This window comes from Rhinolophus sinicus, linkage group LG02 (assembly GCF_036562045.2).
Source record: "Rhinolophus sinicus isolate RSC01 linkage group LG02, ASM3656204v1, whole genome shotgun sequence".
Taxonomy (NCBI): Eukaryota; Metazoa; Chordata; class Mammalia; order Chiroptera; family Rhinolophidae; genus Rhinolophus; species Rhinolophus sinicus.
The window spans coordinates 162,456,271-162,483,000 of record NC_133752.1 but is presented as its reverse complement, the minus strand read 5'-3'; the positions used below and the strand labels follow the sequence as shown (position 1 = coordinate 162,483,000).

The window sequence follows — 26,730 nt, the reverse complement described above, 5'->3', positions numbered from 1 at the left end:
TATTTTTAATTTTTTGAGGAACCTGCATACTGTTTTTTATAGTGGCTGCACCAATTTACATTCCTCCCCACAGTGCACAATGCACTTTTCTCCACATCCTCACCAACACTTGTTATTTTTTGTCTGTTTTATAATAGCTATTCTAACAGGTGTGAGGTGATATCTCATTTGGTTTTGATTTGTATTTCCCTGATGATTAGTGATGTTAAGCATCTTTTCATGTACCTATTCACTATCTGTGTATCTTCCTTGGAAAAATGTCTGTTCAGATCCTCTGCCAATTTTTTAGCTGAGTTGTTTGTTTTTTTGCTATTGAGTTGCATGAGGTCTTTATGTATTTTGTATATTAACCCGTTATCATATATGTGATTTGTAAATATTTTCTCCCATTCCGTAGATTGCCTTTCTGTTTTGTTAATGGCTTGTTTCCTGAACTGTGCAGAAGCTTTTTAGTTTGATGTGGTCCCACTTATTTGTTTTTGCTTTTGTTGCCTAGAGGAATTTTTTTTAATCTAGGTTTTTGTTTTGTTTTGTTTTCTTTCCAAAATTTTCTGAATTCTGTTCCGCAAGAACATATTGCAAACCCCACTGAGGAACATTTAGGGTGTTACTGTAGATTGTTTTTGTTTGAATTCCTTCTCTGCCTCTTTGCAGCCATGTGACCTCTTTAAGTGATGACGATGATGCTCTTTGATGGCATTTTTGGGGGAATGCATAGACATCAGGGAAAAGGTGAGACAGTATGTGGGGACCACTTGTTTCAAGGGTATAATTGTAAAGAGTCAGAGTCAGATCTGTAACTTATGATGGGTGAAGAGAAGGATTTGGGAGTTTTTATTGTTATTGTTTTTGCTGGGATTTTTAAGTCCAGAAGATTTTCAACATTTTATTGGTTGAGCAGAAGGAAACTGAGGAATGGAAGAAATTGAAAATATAAAAGAATGAGGGAATAATTGTTTAAAAAGTTGGGATGGGATCAAGGATAAAGGTGGAGAGTTTTCCCATGACAGAAGGCTGCAAGCCAGGAATAGGCAAGTAAGTGTACATAGAAATTTTAGATAGAGGAGAGTTTCCCAGGATTCTCTGTGTGATAGGCTATGAAGTAATATACTGAGATTAAGGTGGGCAGGAATAGGAAAAGATTAGGGTAGAGTTTTGTAGGAATTTTTAGAGATAGCCATTATGAGGAATGTGATAGGGAGGGAACTAGTGATGAATAAAAGGATTGCTGAGTAACATTAAGTGCTCAGTCAAGATTAGATGGCAGGCGTTTGAAGTGGAGCCAACCTGACTTTCTTTAGCAATACTTGGTACGGCTACCATGTTTCCCTGAAAATAAGACCTAGCCGGAAAATCAGCTCTAATGTGTCTTTTGGAGCAAAAATTAATATAAGTCCGGGTATAACATAATATAATACAATATAATACCCGGTCTTATATTATTGTGTTTCCCAAAAATAAGACCTACCCGGACCATTAGCTGTAATGTGTCTTTGGAACAAAAATTAATGTAAGACCTGGTATGTTATATTATATTGTATTATACCTGGTCTTACATAAGACAGGGTCTTACATTAATTTTTGCTCTAGAAGACTCATTAGAGTTGATTGTCTGGCTAGGTCTTATTTTCAGGGAAACACGGTAACTCAAAACACAGCAAGGGGTTTCATAAGGAAATATACATTTTTTTTTTTTTAAACTGCAGTTACTTTTGCACAAACCTGATAGTTTTTATTTTCTTTTTGACTCAACAGTTTTTTGTTTTTTTAATTTGATTGGGGAATACTGGGGAACAGTGTGTTTCTCCAGGGCCCATCAGCTCTGAGTCGTTGTCCTTCAATCTAGTTGTGGAGGGCGCAGCTCAGCTCCAAGTCCAGTCGCCATTTTCGTTCTTTAGTTGCAAGGGGTGCAGCCCACCATCCCACGCTGGAATTGGCAACCTTGTTGTTGAGAGCTCGTGCTCTATCCCAAATATACCATGTTACTCCTAGAAAATAAGACCTAGCCGGACCATCAGCTCTAATGAGTCTTTTGGAGCAAAAATTAATATAAAACCCAGTCTTATTTTCCTACAATAGGAGACCGGGTATAATATAATATAGTATAGTATAAATATAGTATACCGGGTCTTATATTAATTTTTGCTCCAAAAGACGCATTAGAGCTGATAGTCTGGGTAGGTCTTATTTTTGGGGAATCATGGTAGTAGAGATAACCAGTGGTTCCACATGGTACCTGGTAATAGAGGTTAGGGGGGATGCTTGATGCTGTCTGTGGTCACTGGTTTTGCTTGGGTATTCTGCCATGATATGCAGCTTTCATGTACAAGATTCAGGTATTTTGTTAGGCTTTAGTATAAAAGATGGCGGGTGATGACTCTCTGTAGACAATAATTTTGTAGTTCTTCTTGCTTATTTTCTTTGGTGGATGGAGGAAGTACTTGTTATGCTTGGGGTTGGGAGTGGGGAGTCAGTTGCCTCAGTAAATGGCCACTCCCTCGTTCCGTGGAGTAGGCCACAACCCTGGAGTGATTCCTTTTTTCCAAACACTGTATCACATTCTGTTAGCTCTTTCATTAAAATATATACAAGGTGATAAGAATGTTGATACATGTTACATAGGTGTGTGCATTCATCAGAACTCATTAAACTGTAAGTTAAGACCTGTGCATTTCACTCTATGTAAATTCTCTTGTTCTCCCTTGGCCTCCTGGCCTCCTTCCCTCTTTCCCTCGTTCCCTCCCTCCCTGTCTCCCTGCCTCCCTCCCTCCCTCCCTCTCTTCCTCCCTGAATACCAAATAATATGACGCTCTCCCACCTCCGGGCCTTTGTACAGCTGTTGTTTCTACTCAGAAGCTGTTCCTATATATTCGTGTGACTTTCTCCCTCATCTCTTTTGGGAGTTTGCTCAATGTCACTTTATCAGTGGAGCCTTCCTTGATTATCATATTAAAATCAAAACTCCCTGCCATTCCCTTTCTGCACAAAGAGCCAGCACAGTGTATAATTAAGAGCATGGGCTTAGGAGTCGGACTCTCTGGCTTCAAACCCATTTTTCAGCTGCGTGGCTTCAGGGCCCTTTCTGTGCCTCAGTTTTATCACCTATAAAATAGGGATAAATATTGTGTCAATAGGGTTATTGTGAGGATTCAATGAATTAATACATGAAAAGCACTTAAAACAGTGCCTGGTACGTAGTAACTTAATGCTATCTTTATCTTCCTTCCTTGCTTTCTTTTGCCCATATTATTTATCACCATCTCATCTATATATTTAAATATATTTATTTGTTTATATTTTCTTGACATTAGAGCAGCAACTTTTACTTTTCCATTTTTTTCTTTGCTGCTATATCCATATCACTTAGAACAGTGCCTGATATATAACAGATACTCAGTAAATATTGTTCAATCAGTAGGGGAGGGGTCTGTGTGCTTCAGGAGGCTGTTCGGGCTGGGGTTGGCAGGCAAAGGGCCAGAGGGTAAATACTTTGGGTTTTGTGGGTTACAACTACTCAGATCTTCTGTTGTAGCATGAAAGCAGGCACAGATGATACATAAAGGAGTGAGTGTGACGGTGTTCTAATGAAATTTTATTTACAAAAACGGGCAGTGGGCCAGATTTGGCTTATGGGCTATCGTTTTCCAGCACCTGAGTTGGGAAATAATTTTTGGCCTTGCTTTCCTTGTTCTCATTACCCCTCCCTTACGCACATCTCCTCCTGCAGCAATCAGTGCCAGTCATTCAGAACTGAAATACAAGTAACTTGAAAAGCATTACATTACCCATTATTACTTGGTTCAGTACTCATTAATTGTACAGAATTTCCATATGTCTTTTAATATTGTAATAGAGAATAACTACGTTAAGAATGTATTTTGTACTTTCAACTGTATAATTTCAGGGCTCTGGTTTTGATTTTTTTCTCCAACAGCTGAAAACATCTGCACTGCGGATTATGGCCAGAAGCATGTATACTATAAAAGAAAAAAAAATGTTGACATTATACTTACTATACAGCCAAGAGTGTAACTAACACCCAGTTGAAAGAGAAACCAACAAAAATTGCCCACTAGATAAACAGTTTAGTTTTTAAAATTATTATAGTCTTATTCCTCCACAAAACGGTTCCCTAGCCCACAGTCTTTACCACTCTTCCTAATCAATTTGGTATGCTGGCAAGATTCTTCCTTTTTTTAAATTTTCCACGATGGAAGGAGGACTGATTCTGGGTGAGTGCACAGCGCAATATATAGATGGTGTGGTGTACAGTTGTACACGTGATTCTTCTGTTTTTAAATACAGTACAATTGGGGCCATGTATGAATGACAAACTATGAAAATTTAGTGCGAAATATATATATCCTTTATTGCTGTAATTAAAACAAAGTGGATCAGAAATTATACTATTTTGCTGTTGTGATGCATTGTAATTAGGCATATAAGTAGTTCAATTATGTGACTGCCATTCATGTTAATTTTATACAACTAAAAAATGGTTTATGTTTCACTTCTGAATTGAATCATATATCATCTGTGTCAGTGCTAACAGTTTTCCATTTGCCATTTAATTATTTTTATCCTTTGACATGTGTGGAGAGAGAATAACCCTGAACCATATCCCCCAGTTGATGGGTTTCTCTAACTTCCTGTGTTGCCCTTTCTCTCCATCCATAGTCCATGGCTGAGTTTCCAATCAAAATACTGTGTACACACTTCCTCCCAAGACACGTGCCCGGGGTGTCCTCCAGAGCAGTGCTTCTCCAACAATCTCTGGTGAAGGACCAGTTTTTTCTTACCCTCCAATTCATCATAGATGGATTCTTTCTGTAAAATTTAATTTAAAACAAAAATTGGGTGGGCCAGAAGAGTTATCACGTAGTGGATATCACAGGCGGGTCAGGTTGCTATAACATTCTCTAAATACTTATTCTGAATTTCTGTTCTTATCTCAGAGTAGACCAGGAACAATTGGTGGACCAACACCAGTTCACAGACCACATTTTAAATAGCACCATTTTAGAGCAGTTTTTCTCAAATGTTGTTGACCCAGTGTAAGATATACTTTCTTATACGTATTATGATACAATACCTATATATCCAGGCCCACATAAACACACACTCTGAAACCACTGGTATGTCAGCCTCCTAAAGGCAGAAATAGTTTTCTTTTATTGCTTGTCTTTTTCACTGTTCTATCTCCAATACCTGGCACGTGGTAGGCCTTCAATATTTATTGTATGCAGATGTATATATAATAACTGAATCAAAAGTTTCACAAAACAGTACTTAAGCTTTTCTTATGAGACACTCTGATGTTTTCTGTTTTATTAAATAAATGTTGATTGCAGTCTACTAAGTTTATTTCACTACCTTCTAATCTTAGGGGTCATGACACAGTTTATAAAACACTTATTTAGAGTGTGCTTCTATATAGACAACTTGCCCTTTCCCCCCCTTTCAAAGCTCTGAGTAGCTATTACACACCCCTTCCCTCCGTAGGATGTGTGCCTGGGTCCCACATTCTGGAAATGCTTAACTCTTAGCCAGCTAAAACTAGGTTGGTAGACCTGGGTAGGAAACTAGGAGACAGATGAGCCTGTTACAGGTGGTTAGTCTACAGTATGGGTTGGAAAATTACAAGTTAAAACCTGCTCAGGCAGGTTTTATGATACTCCATCTTATTGGGAACTAAGTTTGCAAACTCTTAGGAATAATGTCCTTCCAAAGTAGCACAGTGAATTTGGTTCACCTACACTTTGAAGAGCATGAAGATTCATTTTGTAAGATTGTAGAGAGGAAGGGTGATAGCAATGATCAAATGTATCCACATTTCTCTTAAACGGTAAGCTGAGCAGATAGGTTTCTGGCTTAATCAGTTAAGAGGAAGGTCACGCTATTGGGCAAAACAGGGATGATAGGAGTTAAATACTTACGACATGAAAGTGCGTGTTTGAGGAGCCACTGGAGCAGGCCTTTTGTGTCCACCACACAAGATATTGGGGATGCAGAGATCAGAAACACAGTCTGTTTTCAAGGAGCGCACAGCTTAGTCAAGGATACAAGTACTGTAAAATTAAGGCTGTCCTGGAGTCATGCCATGGATGCTCAGAGAGGAGTCAGCAAGGCCTTAGAGGAAAGGATGCCTGAGCTGCAGTCTCGAAAGTGTTTACCAGGGCGTGGAAGGGTGGTCCAGGCAGAGAAGAAGCAGCTCATGTGACAGCAGAGAGAGAGAAGAGAGCAGGGGTATGTTCAGAGGAGGGTATGTTGTGCAGCAGAAGAGGCCGGCAGGGTAGGTATTCTGGAAATGTATAATTCGGATTAGAAGCTCTTAAGAAAGGTCAAGGTTGGTGATCCCGGTCAGGGTATACTGGCTGTTTGATAAATGCCTACTGTGAATCAGTGAGAGACTTGGGAACAACATGGGTTTTGGACTTCCTGAGTTACCTGGGGCAAATTCCTAACTTCTTCGTGTAGTCCTAATTCCAATAATAGTAGACAGGGAAAGATGGGAATTCTTTTCATTTATCACAAGACCTTCAGATTTACTGATATTTTAATACACATCAGTTTTTCACAGAAGCAACATCCTTTTATTCAAGAAGTGAATCTTGGCTTATCGTATGAACCTTTTTATCGATTCCCTTCATTTCTAAATATCATAGCATAGAATAAGCTATAGCATAGAATAAAAGGAAAAGCTCATTTCCTTTTATCTTTGTTTTCCTTTGCTGCTTCACTTATTTGAATACTTACCAGCTTTGCCCCATCATTTTGTGGCTCTTCATTTTAGTGAGCAAGATAAGTAACTTTTACTAATGCACAGTCATTAATACTCCCTCTGTTATGCGCTGCCTTGCAATTCTCTATCTGGGAGACACTGTTCCCTTTTCTGAGTGTGTGTTTGTTTATCCAGGTGGTTAACATAAGTGTTTTCTTATTTGGTTTGTAAATATTTGATGAGCCCTTGGTATGCTTGAGGTTATGATAGAAAAACAAAACACTTAAGACGATATATTATGGTCAGAGGTCTTTGAAAATCTTATTGTCTAAAGATATGAATGAAAAATTTAAATATTTTTATTATGGAAAATTTCAAATATGTGATAATGTAGGTAGAATAATATAATGTTACCCAATGTACTTATCACCTACCTTCAATGATTATCAAATCATGGCTAATCTTGTTTCATCTATATTTTTATCCTGTTTCTGTATTTATTATTTTAAAGCAAATTCCAGATATTGTATTATTTCATCCATGACTAGGTGGCTAATGATCTCTAAAAAATAATAGCTCTTAAAAAAGAACTGTTATAACTTAAAAGTTAAAATAATTCTTTAATAGTTTCAAATATAGTCAGTGTATGAATTTCTAGTTATATCATCAATATTATACCTATTTTAGAGTTGGACACATTTTGTAAATGTGAATTACCCTTGCTGTCAGCATCCTCAACCTTTCCTGTTTTCAACGCTTCCCATGCCTCTTAACCCCCACTTCTGACCGTGTTTCCCTTTTCACATGATTCTGAATTAGTTTTCTAGGGATGTTAGAGCAGATTGGCGGTGAAAAGGATTTGGACTAATAACTGTAGGGAGGAGAAAGTATGTAATGACAGATACATAGCAGAGAACCAGAAAGCAAGGAGGATTGCTTAAGAATCTTAGCATGTTGCAGATATAAAGACATAGTAGTTGAAGTTGAAAGGGAGAGATTTTTTTTTTTGGACTGAACATAATTGCTTCTTCAAAGCTGTTATTTTTGGATCAAAAGTAAGAATTGGGGGCCTGGAGAGAGGAGCTCTGTACTTGTTTACCTCCATAACCAGTTCCAACCTCATCTGGGTGGGGCTTGTCCCAGGAGGAAAGAGGGAGGGCCTCTTATACTTAGCGCAGTGATTGTGCATGAGAATCACAGGGACATCTTATAAAAACCCAGGCTGCTGGGCCCTGCCCCTGGAGTTTCTAATTCAGTAGGTCTTGGGTGGGACCCACAGCTTTACAGTCTGACTAACCCCAGGTGTCGCTGCTGCTGTTGCTGCTGCTGCTGCTGGTGGTGGTGGTCCAGAAACCACAGCTTGATAACCACTGCTAGTCCTTCCTACATACTTTTGGTCTTTTCATTTTTAAGACATTTTATCTTTCCGAAGATTGTGTTGCTGCATACATTGGAAATCATTGTGTCATTGATTAACATCCCTAGTAAGCATCTTGGGAAAAAAACTGGTGAGAAATCTGTGGGTAATTTGTAGGAAAATATGCTGTTTTCATAATGCCCACATAATAACATGGCACTCCACCAGCCTAGTGGAATGTATGTAAACTTTCTCTCTTGCAATGACGGGATTTCTTCTTTTAAGTGTCTTATTCATCTCAGTGAACTGTGCCCATCTCTGGGCACAAAATTAGAGGTTCTCTTTCAAACCTGAACATTTTACCTAAGGAAAGCTGAGAAAGCTAGGCTAAGTGTAATTCCAACCAAAGTTTAAAACAAACTTTGTAATTTTCGTACAGCCTTTCTTTCTTCACAGAGAGACTGGGCAGCCAGCCTGACTTAAAACATCAGTTAGTCAGCAACCTTGCAAAAAATTTTCGTTTGCTGCCAATGCTTTAGCCACCACACCCATTGCTGGAACTTTCCCTGATATTTTATCCCATTCAAATCTGCTCTAAATGGGTCCTAACCAAGCTTGAAATATACACAAAACATGCTTCTGTTGGGTCTTTTTTTGACACTCTAATATATGAATATTATTCCCAGTAGATTACTTTTCTGAAGACTTTTCTAAACTTAGTTTTATTAAGCCATTGGGATAGAAAACTACTGGATTGAGGACGCCTGCAAACACAGCTGGTCTTTTCTGGTCACCCAACAAGTAAGGGGTTTCTCCAGTTTGAGCTATGACCTTGAACCCAAACTTTATTCCCTTGTTGTAGCTGTATTTCCTGGTAGCTGCCTTCAGCAAGTTATTCAAAGAAGTATATATTAGCTATATAGAATATAGAAATGAACTTGCTGGATCATTAAATGTTGAAGTTTGAATTTTCTAAATGGTTTTGTCCACCGAAAAGAAAAAATTATAATCAGTTTTCTGGATAAGCAAAGAATTAGAACAAAGGGACCTAGATAGTCTGAGTCTTTTATTTTGGACCTCAGGTCTGTAATTGGATTATTCATTACCCTTGATTCATGACATATTATCACTGTAAGTCCATGTATTTCCTACTTACATTAATCCATTTATTTAGTTCATTTTAAAATGTAATTTTTAATTTCTAAAAATCATCTTTATTCCTAATTTTTAAAATTTGAGATGAAATCTACATACAGTGAAATATACACATCTTAAATGTATAGTTTGATGAGTTTCGACAAATGTATAAACTTGTGTAGCCAAACCTCAATCAACATATTGAACAGGAAATCCTCCAGTATCTCCTTTAATTATTTGCCACTTCCTATAAGTAACTATTGTTCTACCTTCTATCACCATAGATTGCCTATTCTTGAATTTTATATAAAAGGAATCATACAGTACATAGTTGTTTATGTCTGGCTTCTTTTGCTCAACATAATGTAGCATGTATCAATAGGTCAGTCTTTTTTATTGTGGAGTAATAATATTCTATTGTATTGGAATAACATCCATTGTGTTAAGTATGTGAGGACACCCAGGTGAATCTTCCTCTCAGAAATGATTTTGAGGATACAGGAAAATCTTTTTAAGGGCATAGGATTTTCTGAAGCCTTTTTATGTAGCCTTTCTATTTTTAAAAATACTTTGACCCAGCCACGACAATTGACATAGCTTTATCAACACAGATGTTCACTAAATTAGTCTGCCTCTGAAATAACTCAAGCCATGGGCAAGCCAGAATTTTAATATATATGGAAATTCTATTCTTAGTGTTAGTACTTTACCACTCAGGTGGCTGTTGTTAAGTCTCCTGTGTCCTGCTTTAAAGCCCATTTGGAACTTATTGAGACTTATTTTGTGTCTTTGCATACATGGCCTATCATGGTGAATATAACATGTGGACTTGAAAAGAATGTATATTCTGCGTTTGAGTGCTTTGTTTTATAAATTAAATTAGGTCAAAATGGTGGATGGTGTTCAAATCTTCTATACTATTACTGGATTCTTTTCCCTATCTTGCCTACCATTCCAAAAGAATGTTGAAAAAGACGAACAAATAACAGATGGAACAAACAGAAAAAAATGGCAGGACAGTAAACTTAAATCTAACCATATCAACAATTAGATTAAATACAAAAGGATTTAATTTGGGTTATTCTCCCTCAATTGTGTTGTTTTTTGCCTCATGTATTTGGAAGCTCTGTTATTAGTTGCAAAAAAAAGTTGGAATTGTTACGACCTCCTGGTGAATTGACTCTTATCCTTATAAAATACCTTTCCAATAATATTCCTTGATTGAGAGCTATTTTTCTTACATTAATATAGCCACTCCTCTTTCCTAGGCTTACTATGTGCATGGCATCTCATTTTTCATTTTTTCACTTTATATTTTTAATTAATAGCATATAGTTAGAGCTGTCTTTTTTAAAACCAGTCTGACTTTTAATAGTGTTTATTTCATTTATATTTAATGTGATTATACCATTGAGTTTAAATCTACCATCTTGCCATTTGATTTCTGCTTATCCCATCTCTCCATTGTTCACCATAACTGCCTTCTTCCAGATTAATTGAGGTTTTTATTAGTATTCCATTTCATCATCCTAATTGGCATTTTTGTTTATATGTCTTTTTTTAATAGTTTTAATGGATTACATTATCTATTCTTAACTTACCACAGTCTACCATGAATTAGTATTAAACATCTTTGTATGTAATGTAGGCACTGTACCCCCTTCTATCCTTTGAACCAAAAAGATTGTGATTTTCTTCACGAGTCCTAGCAACTCTGCCTCCCATGGACTGAGAGGTGTGTCCGCAGGTGAAAAGCTGTATAAACCTGAATCTCACTCACATGGTTCCCTTTACTCAAGAATGAATTCCTTCCAGTTTTTACCTGCTTCTGTGGCTCTCTTATTTCTTCAAAATTGTTTTTATGTAGTGTTTTATATTGCTATTTGTGGGACAATTTGTCCTATAAAATATATTCTACCATTATCAGAAATGGAATTCTCATTTTGTCATTTTAAATAATGCAATAAGCACTTTTGAATTCATTACCTGACTCAAAAACTTGACATTGACTTTCGTTTACCTATGTAACTCTTTTTTTAGTCTGTCCCAGTATGTCCCTGGTTTGAGGTAGCCATCATTCTGAATTTCTTGTTATCATTCCTTTTTTAATTTGTGCGCATGCTTACACTGAGTCTATATATAGTTCATATGTATATTTGTATTTAATTATTTTTAATTTTATAAAATGTCTTGCTGAATTTACCAGAGACTTACTCTTTTATTTGCTATTATATTGCATAGATTTGTTCATACTATACATACATTTCTTTAGTTTTGACAACTGTATATAATTCCATTGTATGAATATACCAATTTATTCATCTCTTTTCATATTGATGGACATTTGGGTCATGTCCACATTTTTGTCCTTGTGAAGAGTCCTACAGTGAACATTTGTGTATTGCTTGTGGTTATATACTTTGGAGCCAATAATGTTAGATTGAAAATGAGAATGAATGTTTAATTTTAGCTCATTTTACATTCCTACTACCATTCTAGAAGAGATTCTATGAATCCATATCCACTACATTACTTGGTAGTGTTAATTTTTTTTGCCAACAGACTGGATATAAAACAGTATCACACTGTGGTATTAAATTCCTTGGTTATTAATACAATAAGCATCTCTTCATATTTTTATTGGTTAAAAGTGTTTCTTCTATTGTATGTCTGTTAATGCCATTACCCATCCCATTTTTTGTATTGATTCATAGAAGTTCTATATTTGGAATACCACTGAACTTGACCACCTATAATTAACTACTTTTAACATATTAAAGAGATCTTTGGCCTCTGAATCTGTCACTCTTCCTGACTTCCCTATTTAATTTGCAAACCCCTCCAAACTCCTGGCCCCTCTTGTCCTGCTCCATTTTTAACCCTAACCACCTACTGCCTTTGCCATACACATTACATACATATTTATTGTTCTCACTGTCTGTCTTCTCCTTACAGTTACATGTAGGCTATTACGTGATACATGTAGAGATCAAGAGTAAGCATTTATAAACTTTTATAACAATGTAATATCATCGTATTTTTATGATAGTAAACAAAGGATTGGTATCTAAAGAATTGGAAAGTTTTTTAAAAAATGGGTTTTCACCACTTTGAAAAGCATGGGCTGCGTTTTCAGACCTCCATGCCGTAGCATTTGAAAGGCTCTATGAACAGAACTGAAGAAATAGATAATGACTTGTTATAGTTGAATGTGTTCATGCTCTACACAAAATATAATTGGTACCAAAGGCAAATATTTGTTTTTCTGATTTAGTGAGGCAATGAGAGTTTTTTTCAATGTGAGCATCACTTTGTTTTATTAGCATTCCTCATGTTTACATATTTATAGCTGAGCCTGACATGACTTGTATTCATCTTTTGTTATCGGTATATATTGAATATCACAATTTTAATACAGATTTTTCCTTTCTTAAAATGTGTGTACATTATTTTGGCACACTGTGTGTGTGTGTGTGTGTGTGCGTGCGTGCATGCACGTATACTATGATTATATATATGTGTGTATATACTATGATATATATGTGTTTGTGTGTGTGTGTGTGTGTATATACACCATAGTATCTAGAGCTCTTTGAAGTGCAACTTTTAAAATGAAAGGGAATGCAAGCCACTTAATTATATGAAAGTCAATGACTGTATGCTATTTGGCTTAATCTTTGTTCGCATTTTTCACGTTTTAAGTATTCCGCCAGAAATGTGATTATTAAATTGATGCCCCATCTCTGAACTGTTCGCTAGCTAAATGTGCAAGTAAATTTTTGAGAACTACCTAGGTTCATAACATTGTTTGTTAACTCTCTGATGTCTGGGTGACTGTAAACACATGCTTTGGGTATTTTTGTGTTGTAGTATTTCCACATAACATGGTAGTGATATTTTATATTTTCTGAAGTGAGTAAAGTTCTGGCAAATTCTTAGATGCAATATATAAAAACTATAAAATCAAAGTAATATTTCACAATGATTAAATGACATTTTATTGGAATGAATACCCAGTAGAGAACTGATCCAAGAAGCTGTTCATCAGAATTGTAAATATGTTTGTAAAGATAAAGTGGTAAGTGAAATCTGGCTGCTTGGAAACAGAGGGCAAAGGTTTCTGTGAAATAGCGTAATCTTTATTTCTCATGTTATTTGTTCTGCTACTGTGCATCTGTGATGCAGATACATCACAGTATCTGCAAAGTAGCAAGAGCCTTCTTTAGGCCTGTTGGGAGAATTTATATGGATGCTTAGACAGGTACCTGAAATGCATTAAATAACATTGAAGATCACATAATTTGACTTTTTCCTGTTAATGACCAAATTTTTTGCAAGGATAATTTTGATTTTTTAACAGGCAAGAGAGGGAGTAGTTTTTGACACAATTTCAGTATAAACCTATCGTTCAGATAAGCTCAAATAAACAGAAATTCAATATGATAGTGGAAATAGGACAGATCTAGGTAAAAAATGTTTTTTTGCTTTATTTGCTATGGTTCTATGCAAAAAATCAACAAACATCTTTGGTCTCAATTATAAAATGGAGATGAATTTATCCATTTTATAGGGTTGTTGTCATGACTAAGGATTATGGGTAATTTATATAAATATGTAGGGACCACTGTAGGCATTCAGTACATGGTTACTACTATTACTTTATAAAATAACAGATATGTGTGTAGTATATTTGTTCATGAACCTCTTTATTAGGCAACTCTTACAATTAAATTAATTCTCTATAAAGAAAAAAAGGCAAAATTAAATGAGCAGACATTGGGTAAGGCTGGTGCAGGGAAAAAGAAGTATTCTCTACTCAGCATGCCTCATGGCCCTCAACAAGGTTCCACAGCCATCCCCAGTGCCTTTCACAGGGACCCAGAGCTGTACAGAGAACAGCATGGAAACCGTTCTGCTGAATTTTAAACACCTTGAGTGCAAGAACTGAGTCTTACTGATTTTATTAACTGACACAGGGGTAGCATGTGGTCTTGCAGTACGGTAGCTGATTATTGGCCACACTTGTTAAATGGTTCAGTTGATTCAGCTCTACTACTTAGACATTCTCCGTGTTTGTCTGCTAGGCGGAGCTATAATTTGAAGTTGAATTATCAAACCTGCCAGGAAGTGTGTATCATTTAGAGGATGTAATGCTAACATCATTGTTTTTTCAGATCTAGGTTGGAATTTGCCCTTGACGAATATCAAAATGATGAGTGATGCAAGTGACATGTTGGCTGCAGCGTTGGAGCAAATGGATGGTATTATAGCAGGTAATCTGCGTCCTCTAAAAAAATGGAATCATGCCATTTATTCTGCTCTCTTGGTTTTTTCATTATAACTCTTTTATTACCTTTCCATTTTCTTATTTTCATCTATTATCTCTCTCCAACTACTTTAGTTTGGTTCCCTATGGTACTGTATTTGTTCCTCTTCTCCATTTTCTTCCAGAATTATTCTTAAATTTTATTTTAAAATGTCAAAAGTTTCAGTACCATCCTAGGCTTCTGATTAAGGATAATGAATCTGCTTCCCAGGTGATCCGGGTGCTGGCAGTATGTGGACCACACTTTGAGGGATACTGCTCTACCTACTATCCATCAATGTTCTGATCTGTTCCCTTGAATTCAACACTTTTCCACCAGTGACTCTCACATCTAATTACTTTTCCAATTCTTTGCTAAGCTTCAAGTCCCTGTCTCTAACTGCCAATCCGATATCTCCCCTGAAATGTCCTATTTAAAACATTGAGCTCGTTATCTTTCCTCAGAAACCCCTCTAGTAGTCTTCAGCTAATTTCATAGCCCTTCATCCACACAGTTTCCTAAACAGAAATTTAAGTCATTCTACACACTTTTGTCCCTCATATCCCCCAACTTAGTCAATCACGTTCTATCAATTCTACCTTATACCAAATGCTATTGTTCCCTTTTTTCCCCCTCTCTAAAATGTTTCCTGTCTATGCTACCATTGTCTTTCTTTATCTAAGCAATGCTCTCATTTGATGTTCCTGACACTCTTGCTTTCCTGCTCTAGTCCATCTTTCTCTAAACCACCAGAATCACCTTTCTAAAGCGCAGTCTGATCCTATTACTTGCTTGTTAAGAATCTTCTATTATGGAAGCTGAGCAAAAGCAGCAGACCATCACTTCCTGGTTTTCTCATCATGGCTGAGGGGACTGACTAGTTAATAGGCGAACTCTTTCACTCTCTTGCAGTCTCTCAAGAGTGGTGGCTACCTAAGGTCTCGTGTCACATTTTGTATTTTGTCTCAAGATAAATACCCAGTACTACGGGAAGAGGGTTGAATGGGCTATTGGCTCTGGTTGTCATGAATGTACTTGTTGATCAGGGTCAGGATATAGCTGGCCTTTACTGCTCCTGGAATCTAGTTTTCCTACCTCAGCTGCTTACTTTTTTTTTTGGTCATAAATTCTATTCTACTCTGTTTGGGTGGCTTGAAGAAACCATAAGTGTTTTCCTTTTCAGAAGGTTCTTCTTTTGAGGGAAGTGGCATGTCATGGTTTGGCCTCCTTTGTTATCCTTAGATGTCTTGGAGACCTGACTTCAATTTGATCTCCTTTGTAGATAAGACCATACCTTTAGAGTACTGTATTCAGTTCATGGAATATCATTTTCAAAGGATCACTGGAATACTAAAACTTATCTAGAGGAGGTTAGCACGAAGGCAAAGAGTTTAACCACCACATCTAGTAAGGAATTGGTTATACTTAACCTAAAAAAGTGTATTGTTGCTTGGGGCATTACTCTGTCACAATTTCAGAAAACATAACTAGAACCAATTCTAGACTCTTACCAGAAGTTTTACCTTACACTTGTGGTGAAAATGAAGATGAGAGAAGTGCTATTTCTGCAACAGTAGTTGAAGGATTTATATTTTATATACTGCACTAGATTAGTGTATTTGTTCCTGTCAACATTAGAGTTATTAAGAAAATCAAGATTCCTCAGGTCCCACCTCAAACTAAGTCAGTCCAGTAGCATTGTGGGCAGGATCTGGATTTATGTTTTCAAATTAACCTCTGTTAATATTATACCTCCAACTGAGGTAAGAGTGAGAGAGGAGGAGAAATGACTACAAACATTTGGGGAATTTTCCAAATACACATCTCTCCCTTATCCCCACTTTGTTTGGTGACAGAGACTTAACAGGATAGAGGGTTATCAGGGGCTCATGTATTTTTAATAATATCATCAGATTATCCTATTGCTTAAAACTGAGGAATAAGACATTAGAGCCTGTCTGGGTTTTAATGCTCTTCTGTCCCTCCCTCCCCCTGACATATTCTCCTCAATGTATATTTTTCTGCGTTCTCATCTCAGCTCTAAAGGGATCTTGAGGGGATTGATTCCGAGGGTTACATGAAGCATTTAGTTAGCATTGTGCCTAACATATCAATGGTTGCCATTATTAGAGTTTGGCAGATTTTGTCCCAGTATTAGGTAGATCAATGGGATGGATTAGCTGGAAGGGAATTCCTCTCCCCATTGTTAGAACTGATCAAGCCAGATGGCCAACTGGAGAGAGAACTTACACATTGTTTCACAGGTCTCACCTAATTGTAAGACCTTCAGATTCATGAGGTGATAGCCTAAATATCATAATTAATGATATTTAAGTATAAAGTCAGTTCTTATATTTGATAGTATGTATATTTGACAGACCAGAAAATAAAAATCTAAGAGATGAAGAGGTATACACAAGTGCTTTCGGAATGGACTGTGGGTCAGTTATGTGGATGTAAGTAGCAGAATGTTTTATAAATAATAGAAAACAAAAATGGCTGTAAAACTGTTTTTTTTTTAAGCTAAAATTAGCAAGAGCATTTGATGTTAGGCTCCGCAAACAATCATGGGGAAAATGTTTACATACACATGCCCATACATGCTCATACATGTACAAATATGAGTATACACATGTAATCATTGAACTTCTCAGAGATTAAATTCTGGTAAGTTAACTGGGAGCTGACCCTCTTACCTTTGAAATTATGCTGTGCAATTTCCACCTCAATGTGTAACTTATTTATAGGAAATTTAAAGACTTTATGGCCCTTAAAATTTGTGTTTTTTGGAATGCATGGCTCCCCACAAACTGATCTGCTACCTTCTTATCCCTTCTTTCTACGAGGTCAGCACATCTTACACCAAAGCCCGCTATCCTCTTATTATACCACACGGTTGGCCTCCTTGTTAAGTATTTGGCCACTGATATTTACCATCAATTATGTAGTTTTAATTTTTGCACTAGATAACTAGGTCTTGGAGAGATTTACATGATCGAATTATCTTTTCCTTGTTTTTTGTTTTGGTGATTGCTCACTGTGACTGGACTTGCTTGCCACCTTCAGCTTTAGTTTGTTATCTAATATAAATTCTGTTGCTTTCTCTGTGACTTTTTTTTTTTTTTTTTTAATCCTAGGCTCTAAGGCTCTGGAATATTCCAATGGGATTTTTGATTGCCAGTCTCCCACCTCCCCGTTCATGGGAAGCTTGCGAGCTCTGCACCTTGTGGAAGACCTGCGTGGATTGTTAGAGATGATGGAAACGGATGAGAAGGAAGGCTTGAGATGCCAGATTCCAGATTCAACAGCGGAAACGCTCATTGAATGGCTTCAGAGTCAAATGGTAGGTGTCTGCATGTTACAAATTCCATGCTGTGAATCTTTTTGCTTCTTTTTCCAAAATTTCTAGCCAATTAGAACAAGAGTAAAAATTATAGGGCAACAAGTTTGCCCTTAAGATATCCCAATTACATTTTGACTCTAAGGATAATTTTTTTAAATGTGCTGTTAGTGTACATTTCATGAGTGCCAGCAGGTCACCTGACTATTCTTACAGTGCTGGATGAGCTTTGAGATTGTATCAGAATGACCTATTGTGGCTTAGAACAAATAGTCCGGTAAGAGAAAGAATGCACATAACAGATACTCTCAATAATATTGGGTGGTTTACTGTAAAGAGCAATTCTAAATAGGCAGACAGTGAACAGACGCCTCAAAAAGCAACGGTTTTTAGCAATATTTGATATGAAGGGCCATCTAGTGGTTTGTGGCAGTCATTTCAATTCCAGTGTGCGAGTTAAGTTGTGGAGTTGGGCTTTAAATGATGTTCTTAGTCACTGAACAATGAGGTCTCTTTCTAGGCATCCTTCTCAAAAATTGATGATATGCAGATCTCCCCTTTCCCTGAATACAATGGTAAATACCATGGATTTAATATGTGTCAAACACATAAAATCAATAGAATATCACAAAAACATATTCAAAGGAGAAGATAGAAAAAATATTATTTCGTAAGTATTTAGAGGAAGTTACATTACTAAGCTTATGCATTAATTGTGTTTATATAAAAGCCAATGAAAATTGTATGAAAGAATTAAGGTCTATTTTTGGATCTGTGGTAGATATGGAAGTTATTAATATTTTCTTTGGGAACCATAATCTACATCGTACAGCTAAAACGTGTTCACATGACATGACGCAAAATACTGGTGCCGACCAGGCCATGCTGAATGTTTTTTACCATGTTTCCCTGAAAATAAGATCTAGCTGGACCATCAGCTCTAATGCATCTTTTGGAGCAAAAATTAATGTAAGACCTAGTCTTATTTTAATATAATATAGGACCGTGTATAATATAATGTAATGTAATGTAATGTAATATATTATCTGCTACCTTCTTACCGGGTCTTATATTAATTTTTGCTGCAAAAGACGCATTAGAGCTGATGGTCCGGCTAGGTCTTATTTTCGGGAAAACATGGTATGTCCCCAGCCAAGATGCCTTCCCCTTTCTGAGCGCAAATAGTACGATAATGTTTTAGTGGTGGTGCAGCTACACAACTTTGACAGTTAGAGATAGTTTATTTTTTGTAATACGTGATGCCTTGTTATTATACTTTATATTTGTTCTGCAAGTTTCTCCTCTAGAGATTTAAGTATCCAGCTTTTCTAATTTCTTCGGGGAATTGCTTCATGCACTAAAATTAGATGTTTCCCAGAATATTCCTTAGGCTATTTCTACTTCCTGTCTCACCCTTCTTTACTCTAGATTTTTCTGATTATTCGGCATGTAATGGGAAAGGAATTTACTAGTGGGAGAAGAACCTTTTCTTAGCCCACATCCAGAGGCTGCCAATGGTAGCCATAGCTTAAAGGTACCTGTGGTTGAATATTTAACCTGTGTCCAAAAACAAGTGGTGTCCAAAACAAAGGCTTGTGTCCAAAACACTTCCATTAATGCATACTCAGCCTGTTATGTTAAAGTCTTTCCGAAAAAGAGTAAAAATGATGATGATGATGATGATATCTGAATATAAACCGGATCATGTCATGCACTCCTGTTTTAGAAACTTTCAACGATAGTCATTTCTCATTCAGAGCAAAAGCCAAATGCTGACTCTGGATTGCAAGGCCTTACAGGAGTTACTCGTAATTATTTTCTGACCTCATGTCTCATTACACTTTCCCTCTTTCACTCCACTCTAGGCATATTGGCTTCCTCACTGATGCTCAAACATGCGGGGCAAACGGGCCTCAGGCCTTTGGACTGGCTGTTCACTCTGCCTGAAAAGCTCTCCCTAGATATCTGTATACTAGTTTTCTCATAGTCTCCTGGTACTTACTTAAAAGTTATGCTTTCAATGAAGCTTTCCCTGGCCACTATATCTAAAATTTCACATATTTATTCTTTGTATTACATTTCTTTTCTTTATTGTTTTCTTAGCACTCACCACTTATGTCCTGTGGATTTTCCATATTTATATCATTTATTTTCTGTCTCTCCAACTGGAATGTAAAATGATGAATCAGTGAATTTTGCCTGTATTAAAAAAACAAACAAAATTCACTATATCCATGGTGCCTAGAATGACACCTGGCATATAGTAGGTGCACAATAAGTATATTTGTATTGAAGTATATTTGTAATGCCACTTGAATGATAAAATGAAGTGCACATTTGAATGAACTGATTGTTTATTATGTTAAATTTATTCCTTCAATGGATAATGGCCTGTTAATTTGTATTTTGGGTTGTTCTCTGTCTTAATATTTGACAGTTTTAAGTTAAATATCCACAAAGTGATAAGTACTTTACACAACTTATGAATATTCAGTTTTTAACCTAAAAACAGCAGTTAAAAAATAAACTAGAGGTGGATCCAGAAAGGTACATTTTTTCAGTTAAACTTATTTATATTTATCCAATTTATTTATATCTATTCCCTCATCTTGTCCCCAATCCTTCCAAATTACATGTGTTACTTCAAGCACACAGAAAATGAAAGAATAAAAGAAGAAAGCCGGCAAAGGGCAATACCCAAATAGAGAAGAGGAAAGCTGGAATGAGTGTTTGGATGAATCAAGGCATAAGTATGAAATGAATAGTCACAGTGTTAAGCCTGTGGTGAACTTTACTTTTAAAACCAAAAGGGAATTGAGGCAGCACTGAGAATCCAACAGGTAGAGGGTCTTAGGCTTACGATTTAATGATTTGCTGATAATATTAGATTTCTCCCACTTTAATATCTCAGAAGTTGCATTGTGTTTGTGATCTTAAAAGTGGGATATATACACATCTTAGCTGGAATTGTTTATTTTTTCTTCTTCTTTTTAATAATAAGGTACCTAGAGTAGTCAATAAAGTCATAGGGACAGAAAGTAGAACAGTAGTTGCCATGGGCTGGGGGGACGGAGGAATGGGAAGTTAATATTTAATGGGTACAGAGTTTCAGATTTGCAAGATGAAAAACAGTACTGTCGATGGATGATGAAGTTGGTTGCACACCCATGTGAATGTACTTAATATACTGAACTGTGCACTTAATAATGGTTAAAATGATAAATTTTATACGTGTGTCTTACCACAGTAAAAAATTAATAGTGTGATAAAAATTGATGGCATCTTAGAATTGAAGGAACCCAGAACCTTAGCAAATTCCCCCTTTGTATTGTTAATGGGGAAATTGCTAAAATAATGAGAAAAGAGGTCCTGTTGTAAAAAAGCGGTGAATGATAAAGAAGGCAGGATTATAACTTGGCAGTTACAGATGCAGACTCTGGAGACAGCAGATCTGAATTTTGATGTTGGCTGTGACTCTTTGAAGCTTGTATGATTTGAGGAAAATTTCTTAAGCTGTTTGCCTCAGTTTACTCGTCTATAAAATGGGGATGATAGTTTCTGCCATACAGGATTGTGAATACCCCATAAGCTAACATATGTTGAATGCTTATCAGTAAGTCTCGTGGATGACTAGTCAAAAAGGTAATACTGAAATGTGGATTATAGAGCGTAGGGGGAAAACGTTTAACATTACAGGACCCCTTTGCAATGAGTAAAAGAAAGGATTGGGTCCAGTTCCAAGAGGAGTTAGGTTACAAATTACACATATGTAGTTCACTGTTTTGACAAAAGCTAGACATGGCTCAGACTGTGAAGGAGCTTCCATAATATTTTAGGAAAACTTATTAATGAATGATACTAGTTACATAATTAAGATTTCATTTATGTTTAATGGTAACCAATTTGAGAGTTCATGTACCTACGACTGATACTAATCTTCTCTTTAGTGCAACTGGGCATTTGCTGTTTTAATTATTATTTTGCCCAGACTAGGGAGATCCCCTGGTTTCCTGTAGGATGTAGGTTATTCCTTCACTACTAATTTCTGCTGCCTGTGTAATGGTTTCATATGATCAGAGGCTGGATAAGAAAAAAGAAAATAGTAGCACTAGTAGCCGAAGGAATGTCAAATCTACATAATAGGGTAGCTATAGCTGTAGCCTTGTAGAAGTGAACAAGTATTTTTTAAGACTCAGAAATTTAACACAAATATTAACAATGGAGGATTATGTGCTTTATAGCAAGCTCTGAGTTTAAGAGGGCAAATAGGGAAATGCGTCCCTTTGAGCCAAGCAAGTATCAGGTTGGTGCAAAAGTAATTGTAGTTTAAAAGGTTAAAAATTGTTGTAAAAACCTTGATTACTTTTTCACCAACCTAATAGTTTTTGCTTACCCTAGGTCTAACTTGGTGACCCTAGGGCATTCTTACAATGCGTTTTTCACTAGGCGAAGCTGAGGGTCATGACCTAAATCAGGTCATGAAATCCCAAAGTGTCTGATTATGTGGCAGTTTTAATTATGAGGCAATCTCAAGATTAGCAGAAATTAAAAAAATACAGTTTTCAACAGAGTGAGTGAAAATACTGATGGTAATAACGCCAAATGAGACACCATAGCCCATGGAATAAATAGAGTATAAATGGGCGAAACGAAGTGTTCTTGACTGGCTTCTGAACCTGTTAAATTATAATAATTTTTATGTTATGTATATGTTAAAAAATAGATATTTATTCAAAATAACTTAAAAAAAAAGTTTTTCTGAAAATAAAAAGTTTGTAATTTCAAGAGTTCAGTCCCAGGCATGTGTTCTCTGCAGGGCTGCTGGCTGTTCTTCCTGACTCACAGACACACACTCCATTCCCAGCATCCTCTGATCCCTGCTGCTCTCTGACCAGCTTTTCTTTTCATGTGTGCCTCCAGGGAATGTGTTTTCAAGTCTTGGCAAAGGAGGTACATCTTAAGATTGTATCCCATATGTGGTCACAGTTATCTGAGTTATGTAGCGTGTCTCTGAAACATCCTGGCTAATACTAAAGCTGATTTCCCCTTCGGCTTCTGGTAAACATCTATGAAAAATGTCCACAGGCACAGGAAAACAAATGCACCAGGTCAGTAGAATTCTCAGTTGAGAAAGGCCAGTGCAGTGTGATAAGTGAGAGGTGCACTTTTAATGAAATCCCCAGGCTACCGCTGTTTGTTTGGATGGAATAGCAAGAGAGTTCTCTGCCCTTTTCTGAAAGTGAGTTAAGAACGAATAAGTGGCAAGAAACAGAGGGACAGCATTTTTTTGTTGATCTCATGTTACCTTTCCAAAGTAGAAAAGAGATTCTTTTGCTAGATCTACATCCTGTCGCACAGCTGGCTTTCAATAAATATTGAATAAATGAATGAATAATGGCTGAAGGAATGAATATGGTATGCTGCTACAGGAGGAGCTGGGCTTTAGCTTCTAGGAACCTTCTTTTCCGAATCCTTCTTTAACTTGGGGAACTCGGGAGGAGACCTGTGACCAGGATAATGCAGCGTCAGCATCTACCCCTCTCCCCCACTGTAGAAGCTTTGGGAAGCATGATAACATGCATGGAAATAAGGCAAGGAGGAGTTAGAGCCCATCTTCCCTATTCAAGTCACGTGTCTAAAAGAACCTTGTGGGAGTCTGTAAAGAAATCTGTCAAACTCACCTGTGCATATTGACAGTGGATGCACATTGACAAATGAGGAGGTGCTGTGCATGGAGTTTTGCCCTGTGTCCTCACTGAGCAGAAAGCTTTTTTTCCTACCTCGTGAAAGGTATTTGTTCATAAAACGTTGTTTGTGTGGGGTTTTAAAAGCGGGTGTCTGCTGACATCCTTAATCAAAACGAGGCATTTAAAGCTGTGTAGGAACAGTCTCCACACATGGGTATGCATCCTGGCTTTTGTCCAAAAAAACTGTCCTCAACAAGTTGCATAAGTTTCATTTTCATGGTTGTCCCCAGGGATGGAAGTCGTCTAGGCCACTCCATCAGACTCCTGATAATACTTGTCACTTAATTCTGGGTATTTTAGTTTACAATATGAAGAGACTAATGCTGTGAGAGGAGGGCAGGTATGTCGTCAAATGGCTGATGTTGATTTTATCCACTCTAAAGTCACATTGCATGCTTACTAAATTAGCTTCTGATTCTTCTGTGGCCTCATGGGAAATATATCCAGTGTGCCTAAGTTTTTAGAAGAAACATCCTGAAATGGTCCTTTTTTATTAATGCTCATTTTTGTTTGTTTTTTCCCCCCCTTCCTAACACATGACTTTTGTTACTCGCAGTATTTATAGTAGAAACTGCATTAGTTGGAAAGGTAGAATAATATTATCAGTTAATTCTGGAAAAATACTAGCTCTCACTTAAAATGTGTGCTTGGTGGTAAGGATGTGTTTGTATTTTCTCTGATTCTAAATCTGAAGTTGTTATTTGATTTTTCAATTGAGCCCATCTAGCCATTTTGGACTCTACTGGCTTTTATTTCTATTGCATTTGAATGAGAAATCAGGAAATCCTATTGAGATTACATATTATATGGTCATGACTTATTTAAATGAGATAACAGGGCCATATCACATAGACTACAAATATTTCAAAATGACGTTTTTATGTCGTCTGCTCATTGTAAGCCTTTTCATGTGTCTCTTTAATGACTTAAATATATAAGACAATTGAGAAAAAAAATCTAACTTGCTTTCCCAATCTATACCTCCTTTGGCATTTATACCATTTCTAAATATATCCAAATCTTATGAAAAGCGGGGGCGGGGGGTGGGTCATGAGGGATGGGCAGGAAGAGGGAGCCCTGAGCCGGATGCTGTGGAGATTACAAGATGTTACCTGTTTACAAGCTCTGCCCAGGAGCTTGGGATAATGTTATATGAACAAGCAAACTCACAAGAAGTTAGTGAATTTGGGACAGAAGGTCATAAATCACCAGTGAGCATGGCTAGTCAGTGCTGCCAGGGGAAGTCATTGTGGACTGAGTGCTTAAGCTTTTGGGGGAAGAGAGAAAGGCTTCAAAGAGGAAGGGAAGATTTGTTCCATGATTTGGAGACTTGAGTACCAAGAAGAAACCTGTGGTGTAAGTTGCCCCTGTTGACTCCCGTTTGCAATCCTGGATTTGGGACTTTGGGAGGAGAGGGGAGGAACCAAAGGGCATCCCACTGTCCCTATCCAGAATTAGGGGCACTGATCATTCAGGGGAAAAATAGGGTTTCGTGCCCAACCACACATGTGCAAAGCTTTGCATGCCCCAGGTGTACCTCTACTATCAGTGAATATCAGTAGCCACTGTTCCTTTTGGGTCATTATTTTCTGCTTGATGAGAAGTTGTTTAGTTTGGTGAAAACATGCCAACATGTGTTATGTGCCTGTCTTACCTATTTTGACGTAGATGAACCGAATTGCATTCTCATATTTTCTATTAATGTCAGTAATAGCTGTGCTGAATTCAATTCCATTTCCTTGGATTAAAAAACAGATGCAATTTTTTTATTTATCCACAGTAGTTCCATTTTAAAGAGGGTCAGCCTTACCCATATTACTTCCTTTTTCAGACAAATGGACACCTACCCGGGAATGGAGATGTGTATCAAGAAAGGCTAGCACGTTTAGAAAATGATAAAGAATCTCTCGTTCTTCAGGCAAGTGATTTATAAATGCTGTTCTTTCTTCATGGCATACTTACAAAGACCATTTTAAAGTGGAAGAGCAAATTCAGATGCTTACAGGAGCCAGACTGCTGATAGACAGAAGTGCCACAGGCCATCTGCATACAGTAGGGAGTGGTGAGGACTGTGACAGAGTAAGGGTGTGCATACCCAGGCTAAGGCGAGCAGCCCTTAACAACCTTAGCTCTTCAAGGGCCAGTCTGATGACAGGCACAGTGTCATGTGATCTGATTTTCTGATTGGTCATCTGAGCTGATTTTTTTAACATGTAACAGAAATTCCAATTTTATAATATATATATGGTATATAGCACACACACACACACTCATACTCATAACATAGACTCAAGTCTGAATATATACTTCTGAATCTGAATACATATATATTTAATATTTTTAAGTTTTTAAGACGATACTATGGACCAAACAAAACACAAAGTGAATAGTGGAGTCCTGTTTATAGGCTAAATTTGAGTTTTCTTCTTCATGTTACTTTTTCCTATTTACCGTGTTTCCCTGAAAATAAGACCTAGCTGGACAATCAGCTCTAATGCTTCTTTTGGAGCAAAAATTAATACAAGACCTGGTCTTATTTTGCTATACTATAACACCGGGTCTTATATTATCTTTTGCTCCAAAAGATGCATTACAGCTGATTGTCTGGCTAGGTCTTATTTTCAGGGAAATATGGTATGTATGTATGTATATATGCATTCATTTAAATATAGTTGACATACAACGTTAGATTAGTTTCAGATGCACAGCATGATGACTCGACATTTATATACTTTACAAAGTGATCACCACGATAAGTCTATAACCATTTGTCACCATAAAATATTATTACGATATTACTGACTATATTTCCATATGCTGTATACTACATTCCTATGATTTATTTGTTTTATAACTGGTAGTTTGTATTTGTTAATTCCCTTCACTTTTTCACCCATCCTTCGCTCCCCTCCCTTCTGGCAACTATCAGTTTGTTCTCTGAGTCTGTTTCTGTTTTGTTTGTTCGTTTGTTTTGTTTTCATAGATTCCACATATAAGTGAAATTGTATGGTATGTGTCTTTCTCTGTCTAACTTATCTCACTTAGCATACACTCTAGGTCTATCCATGTTGTTTTAAATGCTTGACAAATATTTTACTTTGGTATTTTGAGCTAAATAAAGT

General features: G+C 36.8%; 1 protein-coding gene across 26 annotated transcripts in view; it reads left to right on the top strand.

Moving 5' to 3' along the window:
• The window catches only part of PPFIBP1 (PPFIA binding protein 1), a 170,744-nt gene that overhangs the window by 100,971 nt on the left and 43,043 nt on the right, over nucleotides 1-26,730 (top strand). For all 26 annotated transcript variants that reach the window (XM_074325884.1, XM_074325891.1, XM_074325886.1 and 23 more), the window contains 3 exons: nucleotides 14,390-14,488; nucleotides 17,659-17,864; nucleotides 25,440-25,526. In XM_074325884.1, coding sequence (XP_074181985.1) covers nucleotides 14,425-14,488; nucleotides 17,659-17,864; nucleotides 25,440-25,526 — 357 coding nt within the window. In that variant the 5' untranslated portion in view covers nucleotides 14,390-14,424. Of the gene's footprint in view, nucleotides 1-14,389; nucleotides 14,489-17,658; nucleotides 17,865-25,439; nucleotides 25,527-26,730 lie in introns of those variants that run through there.